The following is a 24,593-nucleotide window of genomic DNA, read 5'->3' as shown; positions in this document are numbered from 1 at the left end:
AATATTATTTTATTAGAAACTCAACGTAAAACAAAAATTTATTAAGAAATAAACACAAAAAATCAAATATGTATTAGAAATAAAAATAATTTAAGTCTAATTAGAATTATTGGCATGTAAAAACATAACAAAATTAAATTGTCCTTTCAAAAAAAAAAAAGAGATTGAATTGCATTTTTTAAAATTTTAAGACTACTAAATTTCTCATAAATATAAGTTCAGGAAAATTAAATGAAATTTTCCTTAAACAAAATTCAAACTCATACATTACACAGAAATACAAGTGTTTTTGTGTGGTCTCTCCAAACATATAAATGACATACTACAAAGTAACTAATACATTGTACAAACAACCAATACCCAAATATTTAAAAGCAATGAGGGAACTCATTAAAAAAGCTGCTGATTTCTCTTGTTTTGAATCTCCCGTCTTGTTCCTCTTTTCAATAAAAGTCTGCAGCCATCATTAAAAGCAATATTAACACAAATGCAAGGGGAAAAAACTACTAGTACTCAAATAGTTCAAGTGAGAAATAGGGAATTGATCACTTACCCAGCGAAATGACCCGTTCTCGCTATATGTAAGTGGTGTTCAAAGATATGGAGCCTGTATTGGGACTCATAATTTGGAGTAGTACCGCCAGTGCAATGAATCGAAGTTCGTATTTTTGAATTGATTGAGTCATGGGATATACTGTTGTTCATTTGATGGTTCGTGTTGGTTTTGTGGAGAAAATTATAAAAAAACAGAGGAAAGAGGAGAGACAATACGTATTCGGAGAAAATAAAATTATTCTATTCTAATTCAAATTGTTCTGAACAGCGATACAATAAATAGCAAAAAATAAACTAATTAGATAACAAAATATTAGCAAAACAGAATATTAAAACTAACTTGCTCCTTAAAGATAGGAACCACTTATTGACTAGACTAATCCATTAAAACTGTCTTACTCCTAAAATATAGGAAATCAACTTATTTATTAAATCCTATCTTAAAAACTTAAAAATAAAATATTATGCAATTACAAAAGTATATCTTCAACACTCCTCCTTGCTTTTGGAACTGCAAACTCCAATTCTTTGAGTCCAGGTTTGTTGATAGGTAGTGACTTTGTAAACATGTCGGCCAGTTGATCTTTAGACTTGCCGTAACTTAAGTTCACTTCTCCACTTTGTTGCATCTTTATCAAATAATAGACCTTGATGTTGAAATGCTTAGTCTTCCCATGACACACGGGATTATTTGCAATAGCAATTACTACTTGATTGTCAACAAAAATTCCAGTTTTATTCTTTTGAGCAAATAGAATGTTTGACCTTGTTATAGTGAGATACATTAGACATCCAATCAAGCTCCTATAATATCCTTCATCAATGTTATCAACATCTTCCTTGCTGAACTTCTCCTTTTGATTCATTGGTGTGCTAACAAATTTGCATTCCTCCATTTGAAACTTCTTCAAATTTTCTTTTGCATATTTCCTTTTTTCATGTTCAGCATTCTTTCAAGATGGCAATGATCAAGTCTCTTGTACCAGAGTTTTGTGAGTGTGACTTGAGTGAAATAGGTTGTATGCTCCTCCTCTGCTGGATCAAATGAGAAGGTTTTATCTTTCATTTTAACCCTTAGAACTTCCTGGCCAACAATATCATAGATAAAACAATGTTGATGTTCAAAGGACACTTTAAATCTCTTTTTAATCAACTGACCTACACTTAGCATGTTTTGGTCAATGTTAGGTACATAAAGAACATCTGATATTAATTTGATACCTGAACACATTGAAATTGTAACAGTTCCTTTTCCTTTTACTGGAATATAGCCACCATTCCCAATTCTGACCTTTGAGATATTAGTTGGCTTCAAATCCTTGAATAGAGTCTTATCATATGTCATGTGGTTCGTACAACCACTATCAATCAACCAACTTTCACTTGATTCGCTACTCAAGAAGCATGTGGCCACAAACAATTGGTCCTCCTCTTCTTGATTAGCAATCTGAGCTCCCTCATCATGGTGATTGTGGCACCGATGAAGAATGTGAAAATGCTGCCAAACTTGGATGCACAGGAGGAAGAAGAAGCAACTGTGGTGCGAGGTTATGTCAAGAAAGGAATTATAAAGTGCATTTTGGAAACCGGAGAAGGCGTTAACGTTCAAGCGATTGTGATTCGAGGGAATACGGGGATGGAGAAGGGAAGATCTGCTAAATATGTATGTGAAGATGAGAAAGTGAAGAGTGGCTTTGATGTGGTGGTGTGGATTAACGGTCTCCAACTTCAACGGCATTATGCTGAGTCTGTGGTGAATCATGTGAAGCATGAATTACAGGAGAAGAAGAAAGAAAATGACTCTGGTGAGGGAAAAGGATTCTTTGTGGTTCTGGATGATTTTCACAATGAGAACCACAAGGAGTGGCTTGAATCGGTGAAGAAACTGAAGGAGGTAGCAGAAACACGTGCATCATCTGGAGGGGGTGTATTTCTTGTGATTACAAGGAGTAAAGCCGTAATTGAATTTGTGGATCAGTCATTTGATTTCGTTCACAAGTATCGGTTTGATAGGTCGTCCCATTCTGAGTCACGATTTCTGTTTGAGCAAATTGCGGGCACAAGTGTGAGTGCAATTAAATCAGAGACCAAAGACTCCTTGTTAGAGATGTGTGGAGGAATCCTTGGAGCAATAGAAACAATGGAGAGGCTGGTGAGGTCTCGGAATTCAAATACTGAATCAGATATCAATTAGTTGAAGGGTGAATTTGTGCAGGAGATGCTGTTGAAATATTACAACGAGTTCAACCTCTCTTCCTGGTGTCTAAGGCGATGCTTTGCTTACTCTTTCTTTATATTCTCTTCACAAGATTCTGTGAAGGGTGAGAAGCTTGTTAGACTTTGGATGGTGGAGGGATATCTGGCACACTCTTCCTCTTCTTCTTCTCCAGTACTAGAAGATTTGGGCCATGAATGTATAGAGGAATTCCTTCACAGGTCAATATTCATAGTTAATGAAGATGGAGAAATATACAGCATTTTCAAAGGGGGAGAATTGGCAGAGTTATGGTTACCATCAATAACGTGTATTTGAAGGACGAGGAAATCATCGACAACTATGTCGGCCGAGTGTCGCTGAGTTCGGAATTGGATGTTTCAAAAGGCATCTCTAGATCCCTCTTTAAATCCTATAAAAACATGCGTACCTTTGTTTTGGAAAAGCATTCTCGACCTCCAAACTGAGTGATGCTAAGCTGGTCTGCTTGTGATGAAATCTTGTCAGTGTTCACCAGGTTGCACGTGTTGATTCTGAAAAATTTAGGCATGAAGGTGTTGCCGGGTTCAATTGGGGACTTGAAGAGTTTGAGATACCTCGATTTGTCTCGCAACAACTTCAACAAACTTCCTATTTGCATAGGTGAGTTGCTGCATTTGCAGACCTTGCAACTGTCCCACTGTCTCAAGCTTAAAGAATTGCCGGATGATGTGAACTATTTTGCGAGTTTGAGGCATCTGGAGGTGGATGAATGCACAAATCTGATGCACATGCCATCTGCGTTAAGGAAATTGACTTGGCTTCGGTCATTGCCGCATTTCGTGACCAGCAAGCGCAACAGTCTTGGAGAACTCATTGATCTCAATGAGGTCCGGGGAGAGTTGGAGATTTCACACTAAGAGCGTTTCAAATTGAAAGGATCACGGCCTGAGAGTGCCTTTTTGAAAGAGAAGCAACATCTTGAAGGCCTCACATTGAGATGGAATCATGATGACGATGACGACCAAGATGAAATCATGTTAAAACAACTGGAGCCTCATCAAAATTTGAAACGATTATCCATTATAGGCTATCAAGGTAATCAATTTCCAGGTTGGTTGTCATCCCTCAATAATCTTGTTGAGATTAGTTTGTACAAATGCTCCAAATGCCAGTCTCTCTCCACACTGAATCATGTCCTTGTCAATCTTGAAAAACTCACACTCATGAGTTTGGACTCTCTAGAGTTCATAAAAGACAATGGCAGTGAGGATCTGAGGCTAAAACAAGTACAAATATCGGATTGCCCAAAGCTCACCAGTTGGTGGAAGAATCCGGAAACACACAATACTACTGTATTTACTGCCATATCAGAATTGGTAGTCGAATACTGTCCCAAGCTGGTTAGTTTGCCTCTATTTCCTATGCTTGATTATAGATTGGTTTTAGAAAGCTTCAACATGAAACTGTTGTTGAACACCCTAAGACACAATTCTACGGGACCAGATCCTTCCCTCTCCAAATTGAATCATTTGACAATGATAAATGCGGATGAGACAATATCAACGAGAAGAGAAGATGCTAAAAAACTTGACTTCTCTATCATCACTTGACATCAAGAACTGCAAAGCTTTGAAGTTTATCAAAGGTTGGAAACATCTCAACTCACTTGAGATTTTGCATATTACTAACTGTACTGATATTGATCTACCAAATGATGAATGGGAAGGTTTGAAAAATCTCAGTAATCTGATCATAGAGGATATGTCAGATCTAAAGTCTCTTCCAGAAGGAATAAAACACCTTACCAATCTGGATAATCTAGAAATCAGAAGTTGTCCCAATTTAGAGGTTGTGCCAAAGGAAGTTGGTGAAGGCCTCAACGACTTCACATTTATTGTTATTGATGATTGCCCTAAGATAGCTTCATTGCCTGAAAGCTTGATCAACAACTTCATAGGGTTGAAAATTGGAAACTGCCCCTTGTTGGAGCCTTGGAACAAAAGTAGACCAAAGCTTCCCCTACAAGCATCAGACATACAGGAGGAACAAAATTTGACTTCACCAGATTCAAACAAAACCAGTAATGAAATTCAAAATGTGATTCCTCCAACCAATTCTCGTCCCCAGTGCAATTACTGCGGTACGTTTGCAAGCCTATACTAGCTCCATGCATTTGAATGTATGCCAGCCTATGAAGCCTAGATATGAGATACGATACGGATACGATACGACACAGATACGAAGATACGGAAAATTTTTAAAATTAAAGATACAATACGTCTTGGATACGTTAATAAAACATATAAAAAGTTATATATAGTTTCAGATTTTTTTTCTAGAACAGTTTGATTTTTCATTGGAATAGCTTCAAATTCATATTAAAAAATAAAACATGAAAAATCAGGACATAATATCAATGTTGCCTAGACTAGAAAATGATATGAAGCTTGAGATTTAGAATTCTGATATGAAGCTGCATGTTCAAAACAAAAGTAAAAATACAAAAAATGTGAACACAAAAGGAAGCAATTCATGGAAAAAAAAAACAGAGGATACACAACACAAAAACTTATTTCAGAAATAGAATTTAGAAACCAAATCATTATCATGTCATGCTTTTTAATTGCATTTCATAACACTGATAACAGCAATTGTGCCTCCATTCCATTACAGTATACATAATATATAGTTAATCAAGTAATCTAATATAAATTTGCCAAATTCATGGCAGGATAACCAATTTACCCACTTGATTCATTCCACCTTGTAGCTCAATTCAGCAACAAGTCATTACTTGATACATATTCAATTCACAATTAATTCAGCCCCATATGATACATATTTAGCTTCATAAAACAACAAATAACATAAATCATCATCAAATCAAGAAAACCTAAGGTTTATAACATGAGCAATAGCTGCACCATTAACACCCAAATGGAAAACAAACATGAATAAAGGATCCAATGCTATGTTGGTTACATCTCCTGTCACTAGACAAAACTAGAGAAAGAATCATTAGAATCAGAAAATGAATCACATCAAATGCTTGCAATACTTTGATCATTCATTCATTTGTCATTAATTTATAGCTTTCATATAATGATCACAATTTACAAAAAGACATACTTGTGATCATAAGCAAAAAATACAGTTTCTACCCTATTTCACATAAAAAAAATACAGCTTTCATATAAGTATTGGCTTTATACAATAGCCTATATCAAAGTATCATTACTAGTTAGAAATTACTAAATTATTGTCAAACTCTAATTGTTAATTTCATTTTCTTCTCCTCCATTGCCATCATCTAAGATAAGCATAGCTTCTAAATCTGGCTCATCAAGAGATAAATCTGCCATTTCAAGAACTCCAGCAATATCATCAAGTGGATCATGTACATCTCCATTAATGTCCCACAATCTTGTTTCTCCTTTTTTATACCCTTCCTCTTTTCTAGACAAAAACCTAAGATTAGAGTGCACAAAAACCAAATCTTCAGCCCTCTTTGGATCCATTTTGTTTCTCTTCAAAGAATGAATAAAGGAGTATGCACTCCAATTCCTCTCACAACATTGTTAGTGCTTAGCTTTACTGAGTTTTAAAAGATTGGCTAAAATTTTGTTAAAACATAAGCACTTAGACAATGAAGGAAAGCTGGAGTTGCTGCACATGATGTCCAACGTTATGTCAAGGAATCAGATCGGGCTGCACAATGCACAAGGCAAGATAAAATGTGAAATGAAGAATTGAAGCTGCAGGATCCACGATGTCGGATACAATGTCCAGGACATCCTGCCCGAAAATACTGGACACATAAATCTGTTATATCTTTAACAGATTAATGTGCAGTTAGCAACAGATTTGGCGATCTATCTTTAGGAACGAATTAAAAGATAATTAAAGTTCGAATTACAAACTTGAATAGTTCGTTCAGGGATTAAAGATTAAAGATAAAAACTGAAAGACCAAACTTTATCTTTTAGATCTTTAAGTGCAGATTTTCAGGAGAATGATAGATCTTATCCAGCGCAAGTTGTTGCAGCCCAGATACGCACACTGCTATATAAACATGAAGGCTGCACGAGTTCTGGACCAAGTCCGAGATTGAAGAGTTATTTTGTGAGTTTTGGGACTTGAGTGTTTTGTGAGCCACCTTGATGTTACCCTAACATCAAGTGTTGGACCTGAGTGTGTAGAGTTGATCTCTATTGTTCAGAGAGCAATCTCTGGTGTGTATTTGATTTAATTGTAAACACGGGAGAGTGATTGAGAGGGAGTGAGAGGGGTTCTCATATCTAAGAGTGGCTCTTAGGTAGAGGTTGCACGGGTAGTGGTTAGGTGAGAAGGTTGTAAACAGTGGCTGTTAGATCTTCGAACTAACACTATTTTAGTGGATTTCCTCCCTGGCTTGGTAGCCCCCAGATGTAGGTGACGTTGCACCGAACTGGGTTAACAATTCTCTTGAGTTATTTACTTGCTTATTCTGTTCATACTGTCAAATATAATCTGCATGTTCTGAAGCGTGATGTCGTGACATCCGGTACGACATCTGTCATTGGTATCAGAATTTCAAACATGAGGAAGAACATGGTTGCACTAGAAGCTTTAAAGCAATCTTTTGGAGTATAGGTGTAGAGGATCCATGCATCACCCACCAAGTTTTTGGATCTAATGCCCATCTATCCTCAATTGAATCAAATGAACCAAAGTCACCCGCACAAGATGAGAATTTAGAGAATTCTTCATAAACTTTTGTCCTAACATTAACATGTGGAAAATATCTCTTAAGACATTTATTCCTTTGGCTAGAAAGTTCATCATCTCTATGAGGAGGAACCCTATTTGGAACCTCATTAAGCCAATTATCACTATAGTACCTATAAAAAAATATATGTATACATTTTAGTCATACTATGGTTGAGAAAGAGCTAAGCTAAGCCATACACATTATTGAAAAATTGATATAAAAATATTACCTTGGATTTAGAGAATGAGCTAAGCAATGAAGTGGATTACAACTCTTACTCCACCTAGAATTAAGTATTTCATGAATAACTTCAAAGAAACTAGAAACTTCATTTTCTAGCACTTCATCATGCCTATAGATGGTTGTCTTCACCTTTTCTATCATAGAATCCCACATTTCATACACTAAGTGAAGATTAGAAGCATCGGTGTCACATATTCTAATCATGCTATATATAGGATCCATGAAAGAAAGGATGTAATCAACTTTATCCCACCATATATCATTCAAAATCAACTCTTTTACATGTGCAGCTTTTCTGACATCATCTTCTCTATAACTATTCCATTGATCACTAATGACCATATTTTGCAAACAACGTTTCAACAATTTTAATCTTTTTAACATGACTATCATAGAGGCAAAACGAGTTTCAGCAATTGAAAGCAATTTAAGAGAAGAAAACTCATTAAAAATTGCTAATCTCATTGAATGAGTCATGATGAAAACCTTGATAAAAGAAGCATCGCCAATTACTTCAGCAATCCACCCACATTCATTGAAGACATTCTCATTACCATCAACATTCTATGCAGCACAAATGTTTTTCCCTCCAAGATTCAAAGTATAAACCACACAAGGGGTCCAAAAAATATGAGGAAATTCAGCTTCTATCAATAACCCAGCTGCCTTACAAACAGGAGCATTATCAGTTATGACTTGGACTACATTTTGTGGCCCTACCTCCTTGATTACATCCTTTAATAAGTCAAACATGTAATGTTTGTCCTTGTACTCCTTGGACCCATCAATGGCCTTTAAAAACATAGGTCCTTCTTCAGATATAGCCATGAAGTTTATCAAAGGTCTTGTTTGAGCATCTATCCAACCATCTACAAGCAATGTAACTCCTTTTAAACTCTGCAAAGATTTGATAGGTTGAAGCAACCTTTCAATATGAGACCTCTCTTGCTATAAAAGACTAGTTCTCAATGCATTATAACTAGGAGGAAGAAACCCACTTAGATTACAGTTAGCAGCAAATGAATAAGAACTAACAAAATGTGGATTTCTAGCAAGATGGAATGACAAGCCGGCAGAATAAAACATCCTTGCTATCTCTGCTCTAAGATGATTCATATCCTCAATATTAAATGCACTCTCTATATTGCTTGATTTTCTTCTTTTTGGTGGTAATGTTGGTGGTGTTGGAGTCCTTTTGTCAGTAGGTAAAGGAACATTCTTAGATTTTAATCTGTTTTCAGCCTCTTCACAAACCCTCCTCAAATCAACCAAATATGCATTAGTAACTTTCGAACAAGTAGCAATTCCACTACCACAAATTTTGAGCAAATGTGCTTTAACCCTAGAGTATGAACTTTTGACAACTTTTTCACAAAAATTACAACTCCACAGCCTATTACCACCCCCATCTCCTATCTTTTCCTTTATTGTAACAAATGACCACAGTGGAGCATGGTCATCTTGATATTCCGAAGATGCAAACATTTTTGTTATACGAGACATCTTTCACAGCACAGCAAACACACCCACAAACAAGAAACAACAAGGATGGGAACCGATGATGACGAGAATCGACGGCAACAAGAGTGCTTGCAGAACTGCCAATGAAGAGAGTTGTTGAAGAAGAACACATCGTCGAGAAGAAGGTGCCATTGAAGATGGCTTGCAAAACCATCAATGAGGAAGAAGAACCACGTCGATGCAGAACAAAATCACTTTGCAGCTTTGTTTTCAGTTGTCACGTAGTGTGGAGAAGAAAAGAAAATGGGTTTGAGTTTCGTAAGCATGGAGAAGAAGAGAAGCAAATGGGTTTTGTTAAATAATAAAGCTTCTGCATTTAAAAATCATAAAAAAAAGGGTTAAACCTGGTAGCCATATCCGAACCGTATTGGAGTCGTATTGAAGTCGTGTCTAGCCTTAGAAAGTCGTATCTAAGTCGTATCCCCGCCGTATCTTGTATTTTAAGAAATAAAAATAAAAATAAAAAAATTGGATACTCCTAGGATATGTATCCGGCCGTATCCATGGAGTATCGGTATCGGATACGGGTGCGACACCGGCACTTTTCCTTTTTTCACGTATCCGGGCTTCACAGATGCCAGCTATATATTATTTGGATTTAGATCCTCTTTATTTTTTTTTAACAGGAGAAGTCTTGTTCAACTCAATCGTCCCTTATATATTAAATGTCGTCTATGGTTGAAATTAAAACTCAATGAAACTCACTATTTCACTAATATTTATCTCTCTTTTTTTTCATGTTTCACCCGGGTAGATATTACACTATTTTTCACCAAAATACTTTCACTGCATTTTTGCTTCTAAAATTCTCGTTGCATTAAGCGCTGGACCTACATGGGAGTGGGTTGTGCAAATATACCCTCTCACATTAAAAAAACTATAAATAAATAAATATATATATATATATATATATATATATATAGAGAGAGAGAGAGAGAGAGAGAGAGTTTTTACATTTTGCCCCTATTTTTATATATTGAATCCACTATCCCCAATTTCTCACTATTGTCAAATTTTGTTTTTCAATAGCTAGCTTATTTCTAATGTTTTGTTCCATATTTAGCTCTTTGTGTACTTTACAATTGGACATTTTATTTTATTTCAAGTTTCAATATATTTTATGGTAGTAATTATTATTATTTATTATCTTTTAAAATATTTTGTTTCTATTGACTCAGGGTCTTGGAAGCTCCTCGGATTGCAATAATAATTTCCCGCGCACTGGTCTCGTAATTGTAAGTTCCTGATTCATTATTGTAATTCGATATATATTCTAAATTTTGTCCAGCGTGATGACATCTGTATGGCAGACCAAAAAAAAAAGATGTAATAATTTGTTAAAGTTTTGGCAGAGGGAAAAAAAATATTCATCATTCATCACTTACTCATTTTGCACCAAAAAGGAACTAATGGAAATTTTAAAATATGGGATACTAAAATGCTTGATCCATATAATTCGAAGGACAAATTTAAGTTTACTCAAATTGAAATCAGTCAATTTTCCAACACTTCCTTAGAAATTTCTTTTGGACTTGAAATTGAGTCTAATATTTTTTTAAAGTATTCTAATTGTTCTACATTTAAGTTTGAATACCTAGTTCAACCACACCTTGTGCTTTTGTTTATCAATTAAAAAGTTTTTAAATGATTTACAATGGCAATTCAGCATGTTAGATTTGATTCAAATTTGTCTATAGGTATGAGAATGCTGGCGTGCTGACAAAAAAGAAAAGCAAGGTTGATAGAGCAGCAGAGATCTCAAACACAGACACAGGGACAGGGAAGGAACTTACCAACAAGGATAAACAGAGGGTGCAGTTAGTAGAGAAGCCCAAACGAAAGGTGACAAGGCCCGCATACTTGGATGATTACGCATAAGGGTAAACCAGGGATTGAATCTTCAACAAATCCAGCCAGCACTACTCCATATCCAGCTTGATTGGAATTGTCTCTCTCAGCCAGACAAATACAAACTAATTCTGTTATAGGAATATTCCAGCACACAAGCCAGTCCAAAATCTATTATTAGGAATTGTTATAAATACCTATGTAATCAAACAATCAAGGATATGAAAATAATACTTTTCCTTTTTATTGCAATTCTCTTCTCCTTTCTTAGTTCTGGAGGCACTGGCCCTCGAAGCCAAACATCCCCTGCACCTATCAATTTGGTGCTCTCGTTGACATGGCCAACCCTAATCCCTCTGATTCCCTTCCTAAATTAGAGGAGCTACTCACTCGCCTCTCCATTCAGCAACTCTCTCTGGGCGATAAGATTGATAACCTTATCCTTTAAATTGTTCCCCTCGTCCATCCGACCCCATCCATGCCATCAGCCAACCTTGTTGTCCCTCAACCACATACATCCTCCCCTGCACAAATTCACAAACTGAAATTAGATGTTCCCTAATTCGACGGCTCCAATCCAAATGGCTGGCTATTCAAAATTAACCAATTTTTTGATTACCACGATACCGCACCATCGGACCGGCTGACTATTGCTTTCTTCTATATGGAAGGGCGAGCTCTTGCCTGGTTCCAATGGATGTAGAGCAATAGCCAACTTACCTCTTGGTATGTTTTCACTCAGGCCTTACAACTCCGCTTTGCTCAGTCACCTTACGATGACCCTATCGGCACCCTATTCAAATTGACACAATAGGGTTCTGTGAGTTCTTACCTGGCAGAATTTGAAGACTTGGCGAACCGCGTGGTGGGTCTTCCTCAGGCCTTCCTATTAACTTGCTTTGTCGCAAGTCTCTCTCCGGAGATTCGTCGCGAAGTCCAGATTCACCAGCCACTCACCTTAGTGCAAGCCGCGAGCCTTGCGCGTATTCAGGAGGAAAAGGTGCTAGAACAACGTCACGCCTCACGACCATGACCCACCTTGTCATCTCCTTCTTTCACGCGTTCTCCCTCCAACCCTCCATCGCCAACCCCTCCTCTCTTGGCCGCACCGACGTGTTCCCCACCTCCAGCCATCAAACGCCTGTCATCAGACGAGATTGCATCACGCCGTGAACGAGGCCTCTCCTTCGCATGTGACGAGAAATACCATAGAGGCCACCGTTGTGCCTCTAGGGTTTTTCCCTTCGTCACTGAAGAAGATGACCCGCCCCAGCCTCGTATAGAGCCAGGTGACCCGTTACCTGAACCGCCAGACTTAAGTGACCCGAGCCCGACCCAAATTAGCCTCAATTCTTTAGAAGGGTTGGTTGCCCCAGAAACGCTACGTTTAGTGGGGATGATTGCCGGCCACAAGGTGGTGCTCCTGGTTGACGGTGGTAGCACACACAACTTCATCCAGGAGCAACTGGTGCAGCAATTGGGCCTTCTGTGTCATCACACCACTCCATTGAAGGTTATAGTGGGCAATGGGCAGCATTTGGAATGTTGTCGTGTCTGTCCCAATGTTTCCATTGAAGTTCAGACCACTGCATTCATGGCGGACCTCCATGTTTTGCCCATTTCAGGTGCCAATGTGGTCTTGGGGGTACAATGGCTTAAATCATTGGGACCTGTGTTAACTGATTACAACACACTACGCATGCAATTCTTTCACAATGGTAAATTAGTGGAACTGCAAGGCGATGATGATGTCAGTCTTCGTATGATTTCGTTTCCTCAACTTCGCCGCCTCTATCACCGCCAAGGCGAAGGATACTGCTTTCATATTGCAGTGACTCCGACTAGTTCTGACCTCCTGCATGAGTCAACATTCCCTTCTGACATTCGTTCCTTGCTTGCTAAGTATGCACCATTATTTCAGGACCCCCAGACTTTGCCGCCGACCCGTGCGACTGATCACCATATCCATCTAATGCCCCAAGCAGCTCTGGTCAATGTAAAACCGTATCGATATCCCCACTTTCATAAACACGAGATTGAACGACAAGTTGCACAAATGCTTCAGAAGGGGTTAATTCAGCCCAGCACGAGCCCCTTCTCATCACCGGTGCTGTTAGTCCGCAAGCATAATGGTTCCTAGCGGTTTTGCATGGATTATCGCGCTTTAAACGCCATCACAATCAAATATCGTTTCCCTATTCCTACGGTGGACAAACTTTTGGACGAATTAGGGGGAGCACGATGCTTTTCGAAGCTTGACTTACTCCAGAGGTATCACCAGATTCGCATGGACGCCGGCGACGTTTCGGAAATGATGTTTAGGACACACCATAGCCATTATAAGTTTAAGGTCATGCCATTCGGTCTCTGCAACGCCCCCTCTTCATTTCAAGCGACCATGAATCTTATCTTTGGACCTTATCTACGTCAATTCATTATCGTCTTCTTTGACGACATCTTGGTGTATAGCGACACATTCACAGCTCACTTACATCACCTGGAAACCACTTTCCAGGTATTGCTTGCCAATCATTTCGTCCTAAAGTTTTTTAAATGTTTTTTTGCGCAACCCCAGGTGGAGTATCTCGGGCATGTTGTCTCGCATGCCAGTGTGCCACCAATGGCCGCCAAGGTGGCGGTTGTCCAGCAATGGCCCACACCGTGATCCATTAAAGCTTTAAGAAGTTTCTTGGGCTTAGCAAGGTTTTATCGCAGGTTTATTAAAAACTATGCTTCCATTGCCGGCCCTCTTGTCAAGGTCACCACCATTGACCCATTCCAATGGACTCCACAGGCTCAGACAGCTTTCGAGCAGCTGAAATTGGCACTGACCAATGCTCCGGTGTTGGCTCTTCCAAACTTTGACATTCCTTTTACTGTGGAATCGGATGCATCTGGCAGTGGTATGGGCGTCGTTTTGGCCCAGAACACACACCTTATTGCTTTTTTTAGCAAAGCCTTCAGTCCCAAGCTCCTCCGCGCCTCCACGTATGTCCGGGAACTATGTGCCATTACGACAACAGTTAAAAAATGGCGCCAATATCTATTGGGACGTCGCTTTACCATACTCACTTATCACAAGAGCTTGAAGGAGCTCTTATCTCAGGTGATCTAGACACCACAACAGCATATCTACTTAGCGAGGTTGATGGGCTTCGATTATGACATTCAATATCGCTCAGGGTCCAGTAACCAGGCCGCAGATGCACTCTCTCGTCTACCCGATACACCGACGACTGCCCATATGCTCATTTCTGTTCCTTGTTTGACTTTTCTCAGTGCCTTACGCCAGCAATTGGACACTCATGATGAATATTGTCGAAAGCGTCAACTCATTCTTGCTTCCCCTGCGAATCATCCCTTCTTTTTCGTTACTCAGGGTCTCGTTTTGCATAAGGGAATAATTTGGTTACCTCGGGAGTTGCCGATAATTACTACCCTCCTTATGGAGTATCATGCTACCCCTACTGGGGGTCATGCGGGAGTAGCCAAAACTCTCGCCCGCTTGTCAGAAAATTTTCATTGGGATGGAATTAGGGACGATGTAGCTCATTTTTTGGCTCAGTGCTTGGATCGTCAAGTCACTAAATACGAAGCTAAGAAATCTGTAGGCTTTCTCTGTCCGCTTCCAATTCCGGCCCGGCCATGGGAGGACCTCTCCCTTGACTTCATTGTCGGGCTACCGCCATTTCATGGTAAGACCGTTATTCTGGTTGTCGTCGACAGGTTCTCCAAAGGCATCCATTTTGGACTGTTGCCAACCTCACATACTACTCACATGGTCGCTTCCTTGTTTGTTAATATTATGGTCAAATTGCACGGGCTTCCTCAGAGTTTAGTCTCCGACCGAGACCCACTCATCATCAGTAAGTTCTGGCAGGAACTCTTTGGTCTCAGTGGCATGTTGCTTAGGATGAGCTCAGCCTACCATCCACAGAGTGATGGTCAGACTGAGGTTTTAAACAGAGTGATAGAACAGTATCTCCGTGCATTTGTCCATCGCCGGCCAGGAACCTAGGGAAAGCTTATTCCATGGGTTGAATGGTCTCACAATTCCTCTTGGAATGTAGCCACGGGAACCACGCCTTATGAAATCATGTATGGCCGAAAACCCTTCTTCTTCCCGGAATATGTGGTGAGCACTTCCAAATTGGATGTTGTGGATGAATTGCTAACTGAAAAGGACACCATCTTTCAAGCTATACGCCGAAAACTTGAAAAGGCTCAGGAGAATATGAAGAAGTTTGCATATGCTAAATGTCGAGAAGTCATATATCAGGTGGGTGATTGGGTTCTTCTAAAGCTCCAGCCATACTGTCAACACTCTACTAAAGGCACTACCCCTGCTCCGGCTAAGCTAGCTAAATGGTATTATGGACCCTTCAAGATTCTCGAACGTTTAGGGGAAGTAGCCTATCGCTTACAGGTTCCTGAAGGTGCACGCATTCACCCCGTGTTTCACTGTTTGGTTTTGAAACCATTTCACGAGAACCCCAACATCCAACAGGATACCTCGCTTCCAACACAGGCAATTGATGGACAACCCATGATCACCCCATTATCTTTTCTGGACTCACGACGTCGTTCCAATGATGACGCCGCTCCATGGGAAGTACTGGTCCAGTGGCAATGATTATCCCCGGACGACACCTCTTGGGAAGATTGGGAGCAGTTGCGTGACACATATCACCTTGAGGACAAGGTGCTTTTCCAAGGACCAGGGAAACCAAATTGATAGGTGCAGGGGATGTCTGGCTTCGAGGGCCAGTGCCTCCAGAACTAAGAAAGGAGAAGAGAATTGCAATAAAAAGGAAAAGTATTATTTTCATATCCTTGATTGTTTGATTACATAGGTATTTATAACAATTCCTAATAACAAATTTTGGACTGGCTTGTGTGCAGGAATATTCCTATAACAAAATTAGTTTGTATTTGTCTGGCTGAGAGAGACAATTCCAATCAAGCTAGATATGGAGTAGTGCTAGCTGGATTTGCTGAAGATTCAATCCCTGGTTTACCCTTATGCGTAATCATCCAAGTATGCGGGCCTTGTCACCTTTCGTTTGGGCTTCTCTACTAACTGCACCCTCTGTTCATCCTTGTTGGTAAGTTCCTTCCTTGTCCCTGTGTCTATGTTTGAGATCTTTGTTGCTCTATCATTGGTGCAAAATTTAAAATTGGAGATATGGTAAGTGTAGGATGCATGATTGGATATTGTCACTAATAAGCTCTAACGTGATCTTGAGAGTTATTGCTCCCAAGCGATTCTCACATATGAAGTATTGGAGTGAGTGAGATAAAGTCCTATACATCATGAAAAAATTTGAATATCATATCAATAAAAAAAAATGTTAGATTAAAATATAACGTCAAATTTTTTTATATAATTATTACAATCATGAAAGCCATAAAAACAAACATATTTATACTTCATTTTGTAGGAGCAAAAATAATAAAACATATAAAAATATTTTTTAAACGTCTTTTTCCATGACATTTTTCATTAACTTATAAAAATATTCGTTTTTTTCTAATTGAAAGGATTTGACATTTTAAATAAACTGTAAAAAATGTAAAATAAAAATAATGTGAACTAAATATTGTTTTAGGTTAATATTTAACATAAAAAGTGTATTATTGATCATGATTATGATAAATGAAAATTATAAATTTGGGTAATCTTATATATATATAACATACCAAAGTGACATTTTTATTGAATTTTTTCTTTAAATTAAAAAAAATTTAAAAAAAATCGGTGCCGACCTGCCGCTTTTTTTAAAGCTTGATAAAATTATTATAAATATAGGACAGGGACAAAATAAAATTCGGCGCCGACCTGACGCTTTTTCAGAAAGTTCTCTCCGAGAGTAGAACGCACGCAAAGCCCCACGTGAACCATGAGGATTTCGCGCACGCCCAGCTTATCCGCGTTAAATTAAGAATTATGATATTCTTAAAATATTTTTATAATTTAGTCTTATAATTTGTTTTATTAACTCTTATTATAATATTTTTGCATACACACAATATTGCATTTAATCATTCTTCATTGGATTACATTTTTTATGAATTGTGTTACATATATTTAATCTTATAATTTGTTTTATTATCTTCTATTACAATATTCTTACGTACACGATTTTTTTTATCGATATATTATATTCTTATAATGAGTAACGATATATATGGACAATTACATGTTTAGTTAGAACTGTGTCTTTTCTACCAAGGCTTAGGTTCTTTGCCCCCCTTGGTTCCTTGTATTGTTTTTTCTTCTTCCTTTGATTAGTGCATTTATAAATATTCAATTAGCACTCGTTTTTTTCTATTTCTTTTTTCTTACCTAATTACGTTAAATTATCTATCACATTTACATTTCTATTTTGTCTATTTCGTTCTCTCTTTTGGTGTAGATTAACACAATGTTTTTGTAAATCATTATTCTTAATCAAAAACGGATATTACATCTGGTTTTTCTTCTTCTCTTCTTTCTCTCATATGTTGAACTTGAAAAATTATGATTGATGAGCATTGGATTTGAGTTTAGCAAAATTGGCTAATCTTTCATGACGTAGTAAATTTAAGTCTGAATATTCATTAAGATAGATAATTATATATAATGTATATAACCATGTTGAGAAAAAAAACGAACTAAAATATACTACTTTCATTTCAAATTATTTGATCTTTAATATTTTGTTACACAATAAGAAAAACTATAACTATTACTCTAAGAACATAATATCTATTAAAGACTAGTAGTAATTTAACTAAAATATTTTCACTCTTTCTTAATTTCTATATATACATTATTGAGTATTCTAAAAGGATGTTTGTTTCACGAAATTGTTTTGCATTCCCATGAAGCACATCTAAAAGAATATTATAGTTGAGAATGTTATTTTTTATTGAATATAAAAATGCGTTTGTTTAATTTTTGACAATTTTAGGAATATTTTTAAAGTTAAAATAATAAATGAAAAATAAAAGTAAAATTGGAAGTTATAGGGGAATTAGAAAATAATTTGTCATGTTCCCATGGAATTTAACTTTCCCGCCCCCATTAGTATGTGGAAATAAAAGTTATGCAGACATGAAGACATGAGAATATAATTCTATACATAAACATTTGCTAATAAGCTTGTAACAAACATAAGAATAAACATTCTTATCTTCATATTCTGGTGCAAGATAAATTCATAAAAAAGAAAAACGCCTCCTAAGAAAATTATATTTATTAGAGGAGAAAATTTGAACAAATTTTTTATATTGAAAACTGAAAACACCAATCAAACTAGAAATCAAAATAAGTGGTTTGTTGTACCACAAAATAAAAGTTAAAATTTAATGAATTTGAAATATATGGAGTAAGTAAAATTCACGTGGGAAACCAAGATAAAGAAAAATTATTGTACGGTATGCATGACAGACACATAACACGTCTCTATGCAGTTCATGCACTTATGCACTGAAATCCCTAATTAATATAAGTGTGAACCACACCAACCCATCCCTTCACTCCTTTTCCTTTCTTTTTCTCTCATTCCATTCACATTCTCAACCCAACACACAAGTTCCAACCATATTCTCTCGCCACTTCCTCACATGGACGCAAAGAGAACCCTAGAGCTCACGGTTTTATCGTTGGAGGAGCTCCACGTGGACTGGAAGCACGCCGCGGAGAGCCTCTACGTGGTGGTACGGGCAGAGTCCATCACCAGCTACTCCACGGGCACGGCCACCGAAAGCGGTGGCAACCCGTCGTGGAACGAGAAGCTGGTAGTTGACGTGCCCGTGCATGCGAGGTCCATCACGCTGGAGGTGAAGTGCAAGGATGCCCCCAGCGTGAAGGACCTCGGCATCGCGAGGATAGCCATCTCGGATTTCCTTGGTGGCGGCACGATGGCGCCGGAGCAGTGTTTGCAATTTTTGAGCTACAGGTTGAGGGATTGGGAAGGGAGGCGCAGTGGGGTGATTAATTTTTCCGTTAGGGTTAGGGCTACGGAGAAGGCATGTTCTTGCTCCGGGGACGTTGTTATTGGCGTTCCCATTTTGTGGAACAGGTAAAGGTGTGTTTGGAGTTGCGGTGCGGTGGTGCCAAATCGATCACGTTGAAGCACTCTTTATTTTCACTTCCGTTTTTTTTCTCACGTCGAAAACACGATTTCTTCCACCCATGGGTGTATATGGCACAAGTGTCTACAATTATTAATAGAATTGTGTGTGTCCATTTATCTTTATCTTTTTCTTTTTTTTTTACCTTTTTTTATTTTACTTCAATTTGGTGTCTCATTGTGAGAACAGATCTACGTTTGTGTTTGCAGGCAGAATTAGAATGAAGCTTAGTCACATGCGTTTCGGTGCATGTGCAGCACATGGAATTCGGGTCTATGAATACAAGCTTCACCAGTTAGTTATATATTCATAGTCTCTTTCAATAAAATAGGTACTCCTCTTAATTATAAGAAGAAGTGTAAATGTTTTTTTTTTTGTTTCTATTTAGAGAGATGTAACTTTCTTCTACGTATTTAGTGAGAAAAATTCTATTACTTATTATTTTTTCTTTATTAGTTGAAGGTTTTTTACATTGAAATATTAAGCCGATTTCTAATTTCCAACTCTAATTTAGTTTATCAAAATTATTTCTATAAGGTATCAAAGTCATCGAATGAGGATTAATTACATTTCATACATGTTATTATTGAGTGATGATGCAAAAATATCCCTACTTTTCATACACCTAACAAATAATCATAATTTTTTCTCTATTTTTTTCATGTCACATCATAATATTTGTAATACTTATAATTTTTTTTATCTCTCACTAGGTATGTAATGACACACTAGATGTTCATGAATATTTTACCGTTATTAATTCAGAGTTCCTATTCATAGTTATTATTCACATGTGCAATTGTATTGTATATTTTACAATGATTGTTAACGTGTTGAATTTTTTCTAGTGTGACAATACAATATTTTCGTATAGGGTGCTATATTTTATAGTGTAATTAAGCAATAGTTCATTAAAAAATATTATAGCAACAAAATATATATGTTCAAAAGAATTATCTGCTAATTAATGTCTTGCAACACTTCAAGATGCAAAGTTGTAACCAATTTCTACTCCATTTTTTGTCAATATAAGTTATCCTCGACCACGCGCGTGCTCATCAACGAAGTAGAAATGACAGAAATGTGTTGGGTTTCTAATGCATCAGTTTTGGAAAACCTTATGTACACATGCAATAATTTATACGAGACTAGATATTGACCAAGTTATTGGAATGATTAGTTCATTTGTGACAATTTCCACTGGAGAGCATTTGAATATTGTTAAGAGAATCCTATAAGACACATTAAAAAAACCTTGGGTACAAACAATTTTGAGACAATTAAAGTACTTTGTTGCAGGGAATCGAATCTTTTATTCCAGAACAAAACTCATATATATGGTAGAAGACAATGTAGATTTGCAAAAGGTTCATTTTAAAGATATTCTAACATCATGGCAAAGCCCATCAATGATTATTAGTTTATATGGTGCGGATCGAGATCCTTATAGTCATTGTATAAGAAACATAAGCAATAAGAGAAGAAATTTAGGCCTAACTCAACCCTAAAAATTAGCTCAAAGGGTGAAGATTGTCCTCACCTTATCTATTATATCTTGACACTATCTCTAATCAATGTGTGACTTGGAGATTTAGGGTTTTTTTTCCAATTCACTTCCTTACGCCCAACACTCTTTGGGCTTGGTATGTAGTCCTTTTTGAATAGATCTAGGATAGACCTTGATAACAAGAAGAAAGTTGGGTTTAACTCAACCCTAAAAGCTAACTCATAGAATGAGGGTTATCCTCGCCTTATATGCTCTATCTTGAGTCAATATGGAACTTGAAGTTTTTTTCTAATTCACCCCCTCAGATCCAACACTCTTTGGGCTGGGTGCGTGGTTCTTTTTGAATGAATCTAGGATAGGCTCTAAATTGAAAAAAAAAAACCAAAACCCCTAAATCTCACATTGATTAGAGATAGTGTCAAAATATAGTATATAAGGTGAGGACAACCCTCACTCTTTGAGCTAGTTTTTAGGGTTGAGTTAGGTCCAAATTTTTTTTATAAGAAATTATTCAAAAAAAAACTAATAAAAAATTAGTAAGAGAGAAATTTAAAGGCTCACAAAAGTGACTTTAATAAGTGGAAGATTATCAGAATATAAAGCCGCTTTTGTGGCTTAACTTAATAAACTAAAGGGCACTTTTTTTCTTCTTAACTTTATGTTCTGGGCCAATAAAATTCGTTGACAGGTAGAACAAATCATGTAACACTAGAAGGAGGATTTTTTTACCTTATTATCTTATTTTAAAGAGATGTACTCTCTTATTACAAGAAAGAATATAACTGTTCTTTCTTTGAATTTTTCTCTCTGAAGCGCGAGAAAATGAGAGGAATTAGTATTGAGCAAAAGCTTTCCCGTCTAACTACCTTCCTCTGCATGAAATGAATGGAGCAAAACAGAAACGCATGGAGCGGGTTCGGGTTTATGACTGGCCCGTGACCCGACCACGGACCAAATTTTGTTTTTTAGAATCAACGATTATACAGAATTTTAAATTCGTCTTGCAAAATTCATGAATTGTGAGGGTTTGAACCATGGGATCTGTGAGTTAGCCCGCCGCTAAATTCAATTTATATTTTAATCTAAATTTTTTTATATTTATATTAAAAATTTATTTTGTTGTGTTAAAATTTTTATAATTAAGTATTTATTAAAGATTTATTAAGACTTTTTATGATATATATATATATATATATATATATATATATATATATATTTTAAAATTTTAATATTATTATAAAAAAAATTAGACATATAAACCAGCCCGTTTGGGTCCCAAAGAATTTATAAGGACGAACCAATTAAGTCCATACGAAATGGATTGACCGAGTCTCTGCTGTGAATGTAAACTTATGCATATGGGCCTTACAAGTCGGGCTGGCACATACTAGCTGGCTTTGTTCCAATAATAAGAATAATGCTTGTTTTTCTCGTGAGAAAACCTATAATGCTTCTTAGCCTAGTCGATTGTGATTCTAGGCATTATCGATTTGAATTTTTTTTTAAATAAAAGAAAATCTAGTTGTTAGTTGTCAAATCATCTATCTAAATAAAACTAAAAACTAAAACTAATTTAGTCTAAAAATTAATTTAAAAATAATTTTTTATCACTTTAAAATCATATAACTTTTTACATCTTCAAACCATTAATTAAAAAAACAACTTTGAAGTCAAAATCATTAATTGTTTTACTACTTTAAGTAAAAAATAAAAAATAAAAACGAAAGTCGTTCACTTTTTATTACTTTAGTTAAAAAAAAAAAACAAAATCATTCATCTTTTTATAACTTTATTATCCGCCGGAATCGTGAATTATCATACCATACTTCTATTTAAGTATCAATTCAAAATTTACCTCATTTGCTAAATTACAGAAAAATTATTCCGTTTTAGTACTTTCGCTGTTTTTCTTGTCTAAGTATATATAAATCTAAACACATGCATGTACTTGGAAAATTTAAAGTCTAACACCCACTTGTAACATTCTTCCGTCTATATATACAAATGTAAACACATGTACTTGGGAAAAAAAATGTTAAGATGCATATAAATAAAAGTTTTCTTCCTTTTTTTTTTTTATAGACACCCCTACTACCATATGGGTTATAATATTTATATTCCTTCTCCCTTTTGTGATCTCATCAATAAGTAATTATAATAAATACTGTACCAAATCTTTACATCTTAAAAGAATGCATCAAAGTACCACACTTTCTCATTATAAAACGTTCCTCTCACAATAAAGAAGAAGAAAAAGAAAGAAGAAAATAAAAAGAAAAGAAGAAGGACAGTTTTAATGTTTCTCCTTCATTAAGCTACGCATTTTATTTTACAAGTTAACGCAAGCGAGCTATCGTAATTCTGACGTTCGTCTTGGCACAGTGGATGACAAAAATAATGCTGGAGAATTATCATCCAATTTCCCCCTTGACTTGGCCTATAGTCAATATCTCAACATTATTAAATATGTATAGGTTTTGTATAACGAATCTCAAATAAAAATGAGAATCTTCAATAACCAATAAATTAAAATTTAAACATTTGTCTTATTATAAATTCTATCCATTAATATTATGATTATTTTATAAATTTGTATAGTCATAGCTGGATTGCAGTTCATCTTTTTGAACTACAAACAATAGCCTACTGCAAGTCTAAGTGACAGGAAATTATATATAACTTTAATTTTAATTTTTTTTTAATTTTATTACATATATTTTTATATTTTAGTATAATTTTAATTATTAAATTTTAATTAAAAATTATAGATTTTTAATTTTATACGTAAATGATATGAAATAAAAATCAAAGATAATGTATTAAATATGATATTTATAATATTAATAATATAATTTAAAATAAAATAATTGTCTAAATTTTATTAATTTGTTGAATTCCATTTTTACTCGAGGTCAATTAGAAAAGCCTATTTGTATATACACATAGGCATAGCGGAACATATATGTATATGTTTATCCATCATTAATGTATCTGGAGGAATTTCATTTTGGGGAATCATATATGTATATGTTTAATTTATCCATCATTAATGTATTTGAAGGAATTTCATTTTGGGGAATCATATATGTATATATGTATATGTTTATCTTATTTTATTCAATGAAAAATATTTAAAAATTAGTATAAATGAAAGAATTGCTATTCTAATTTTAAATAATAACGTATTCAAAATAAATAAAAAAATGAAAGTCAAAATAATTTTAAATTATTTATAGTAACTAAATTTCAAGTTACAACTACGTAAGTATATATATATTATACTTATTAATGAGTTGATATTATCAATGCAAACACTTTAATCCAATTTCTAGTTTGTTAATTTTTAGCATTTTAGTTTTGATATTTATGAAACACATCCTCTAACACAAATTTGAATTTCTTTTTTGTTTAAATAACAAAACATGATCTGTTTATGCTACAAAAAAAAATACACAAACCACTTATGGAAATAAATAATTGAACTTTTAGAAGTGTATTTTGATTAATTTAAGTGTTAAAAATAAATGATAGATTATGTTAGCAAATTTCCACAGGAAATTAAATCGGGGGACCATTTTAAATATGCAAACAAAGACGCAGACGGAGAAAGAGAAAATCTCCATATCTAACAGCTTTATATGTTTAGAAAAGTAAAGATTCATATAATCTTCAGTTATACTCAGTGGAAGAGGACCAGTTAGCACTGAAATTTACTTTCCAACTTTTGCTTTTTATTTTGCTTTGTAATTGGAAAGAAAAATAATTTCCTTTATAATAGTGACAGACAGAGAAAACAAGCTCGGGATCAAAGACAGTAGTTCAAAAAAGAACTACACTTCCTTGTTTGAATTTTT

General features: G+C 35.8%; 2 protein-coding genes across 5 annotated transcripts; both read left to right on the top strand.

Annotated features, from left to right (window-relative positions):
* The first annotated feature begins 2,017 nt into the window (after positions 1-2,017).
* Positions 2,018-3,669, top strand: LOC114397404 (putative disease resistance protein RGA3). The gene is made up of 4 exons (XM_028359447.1): positions 2,018-2,707; positions 2,771-2,944; positions 3,031-3,157; positions 3,278-3,669. The coding sequence occupies exons 1-4, from the start codon at positions 2,018-2,020 to the stop codon at positions 3,667-3,669; spliced, it is 1,383 nt and encodes a 460-aa protein (XP_028215248.1).
* Positions 3,670-18,609: 14,940 nt separating this feature from the next.
* Positions 18,610-20,426, top strand: LOC114395801 (BON1-associated protein 2-like). 4 transcript variants are annotated; one of them, XR_003663103.1, is made up of 3 exons: positions 18,610-19,180; positions 19,442-19,563; positions 20,266-20,426. XR_003663103.1 is itself a non-coding variant. In XM_028357650.1 (2 exons), the coding sequence occupies exons 1-2, from the start codon at positions 18,723-18,725 to the stop codon at positions 19,449-19,451; spliced, it is 468 nt and encodes a 155-aa protein (XP_028213451.1). In that variant the 5' UTR covers positions 18,610-18,722; the 3' UTR covers positions 19,452-19,682. The 4 variants fall into 4 exon arrangements, 1 of the variants encoding a protein (XP_028213451.1); XM_028357650.1 differs by lacking the exon at positions 20,266-20,426 and having other exon boundaries at positions 19,442-19,682; XR_003663105.1 differs by lacking the exon at positions 20,266-20,426 and having other exon boundaries at positions 18,611-19,336; positions 19,442-19,682.
* The last annotated feature ends 4,167 nt before the right edge of the window (positions 20,427-24,593 follow it).

Source organism: Glycine soja, chromosome 18, assembly GCF_004193775.1.
Source record: "Glycine soja cultivar W05 chromosome 18, ASM419377v2, whole genome shotgun sequence".
NCBI lineage: Eukaryota > Viridiplantae > Streptophyta > Magnoliopsida > Fabales > Fabaceae > Glycine > Glycine soja.
Note: the sequence above shows the minus strand (reverse complement) of the source record. Positions and strands in the feature narration are given on the sequence as shown.

Excerpts from the sequence above, each read along its gene's own strand:
- LOC114395801 (XM_028357650.1), top strand. The coding sequence starts at position 18,723 with ATGGACGCAAAGAGAACCCTAGAGCTCACGGTTTTATCGTTGGAGGAG.
- LOC114397404 (XM_028359447.1), top strand. The coding sequence starts at position 2,018 with ATGGTGATTGTGGCACCGATGAAGAATGTGAAAATGCTGCCAAACTTG. Across the intron at positions 2,708-2,770 it reads TAGAAACAATGGAGAGGCTG|GAGATGCTGTTGAAATATTA; the intron begins GTGAGGTCTCGG and ends GAATTTGTGCAG. Across the intron at positions 3,158-3,277 it reads GGAATTGGATGTTTCAAAAG|TGTTCACCAGGTTGCACGTG; the intron begins GCATCTCTAGAT and ends AAATCTTGTCAG.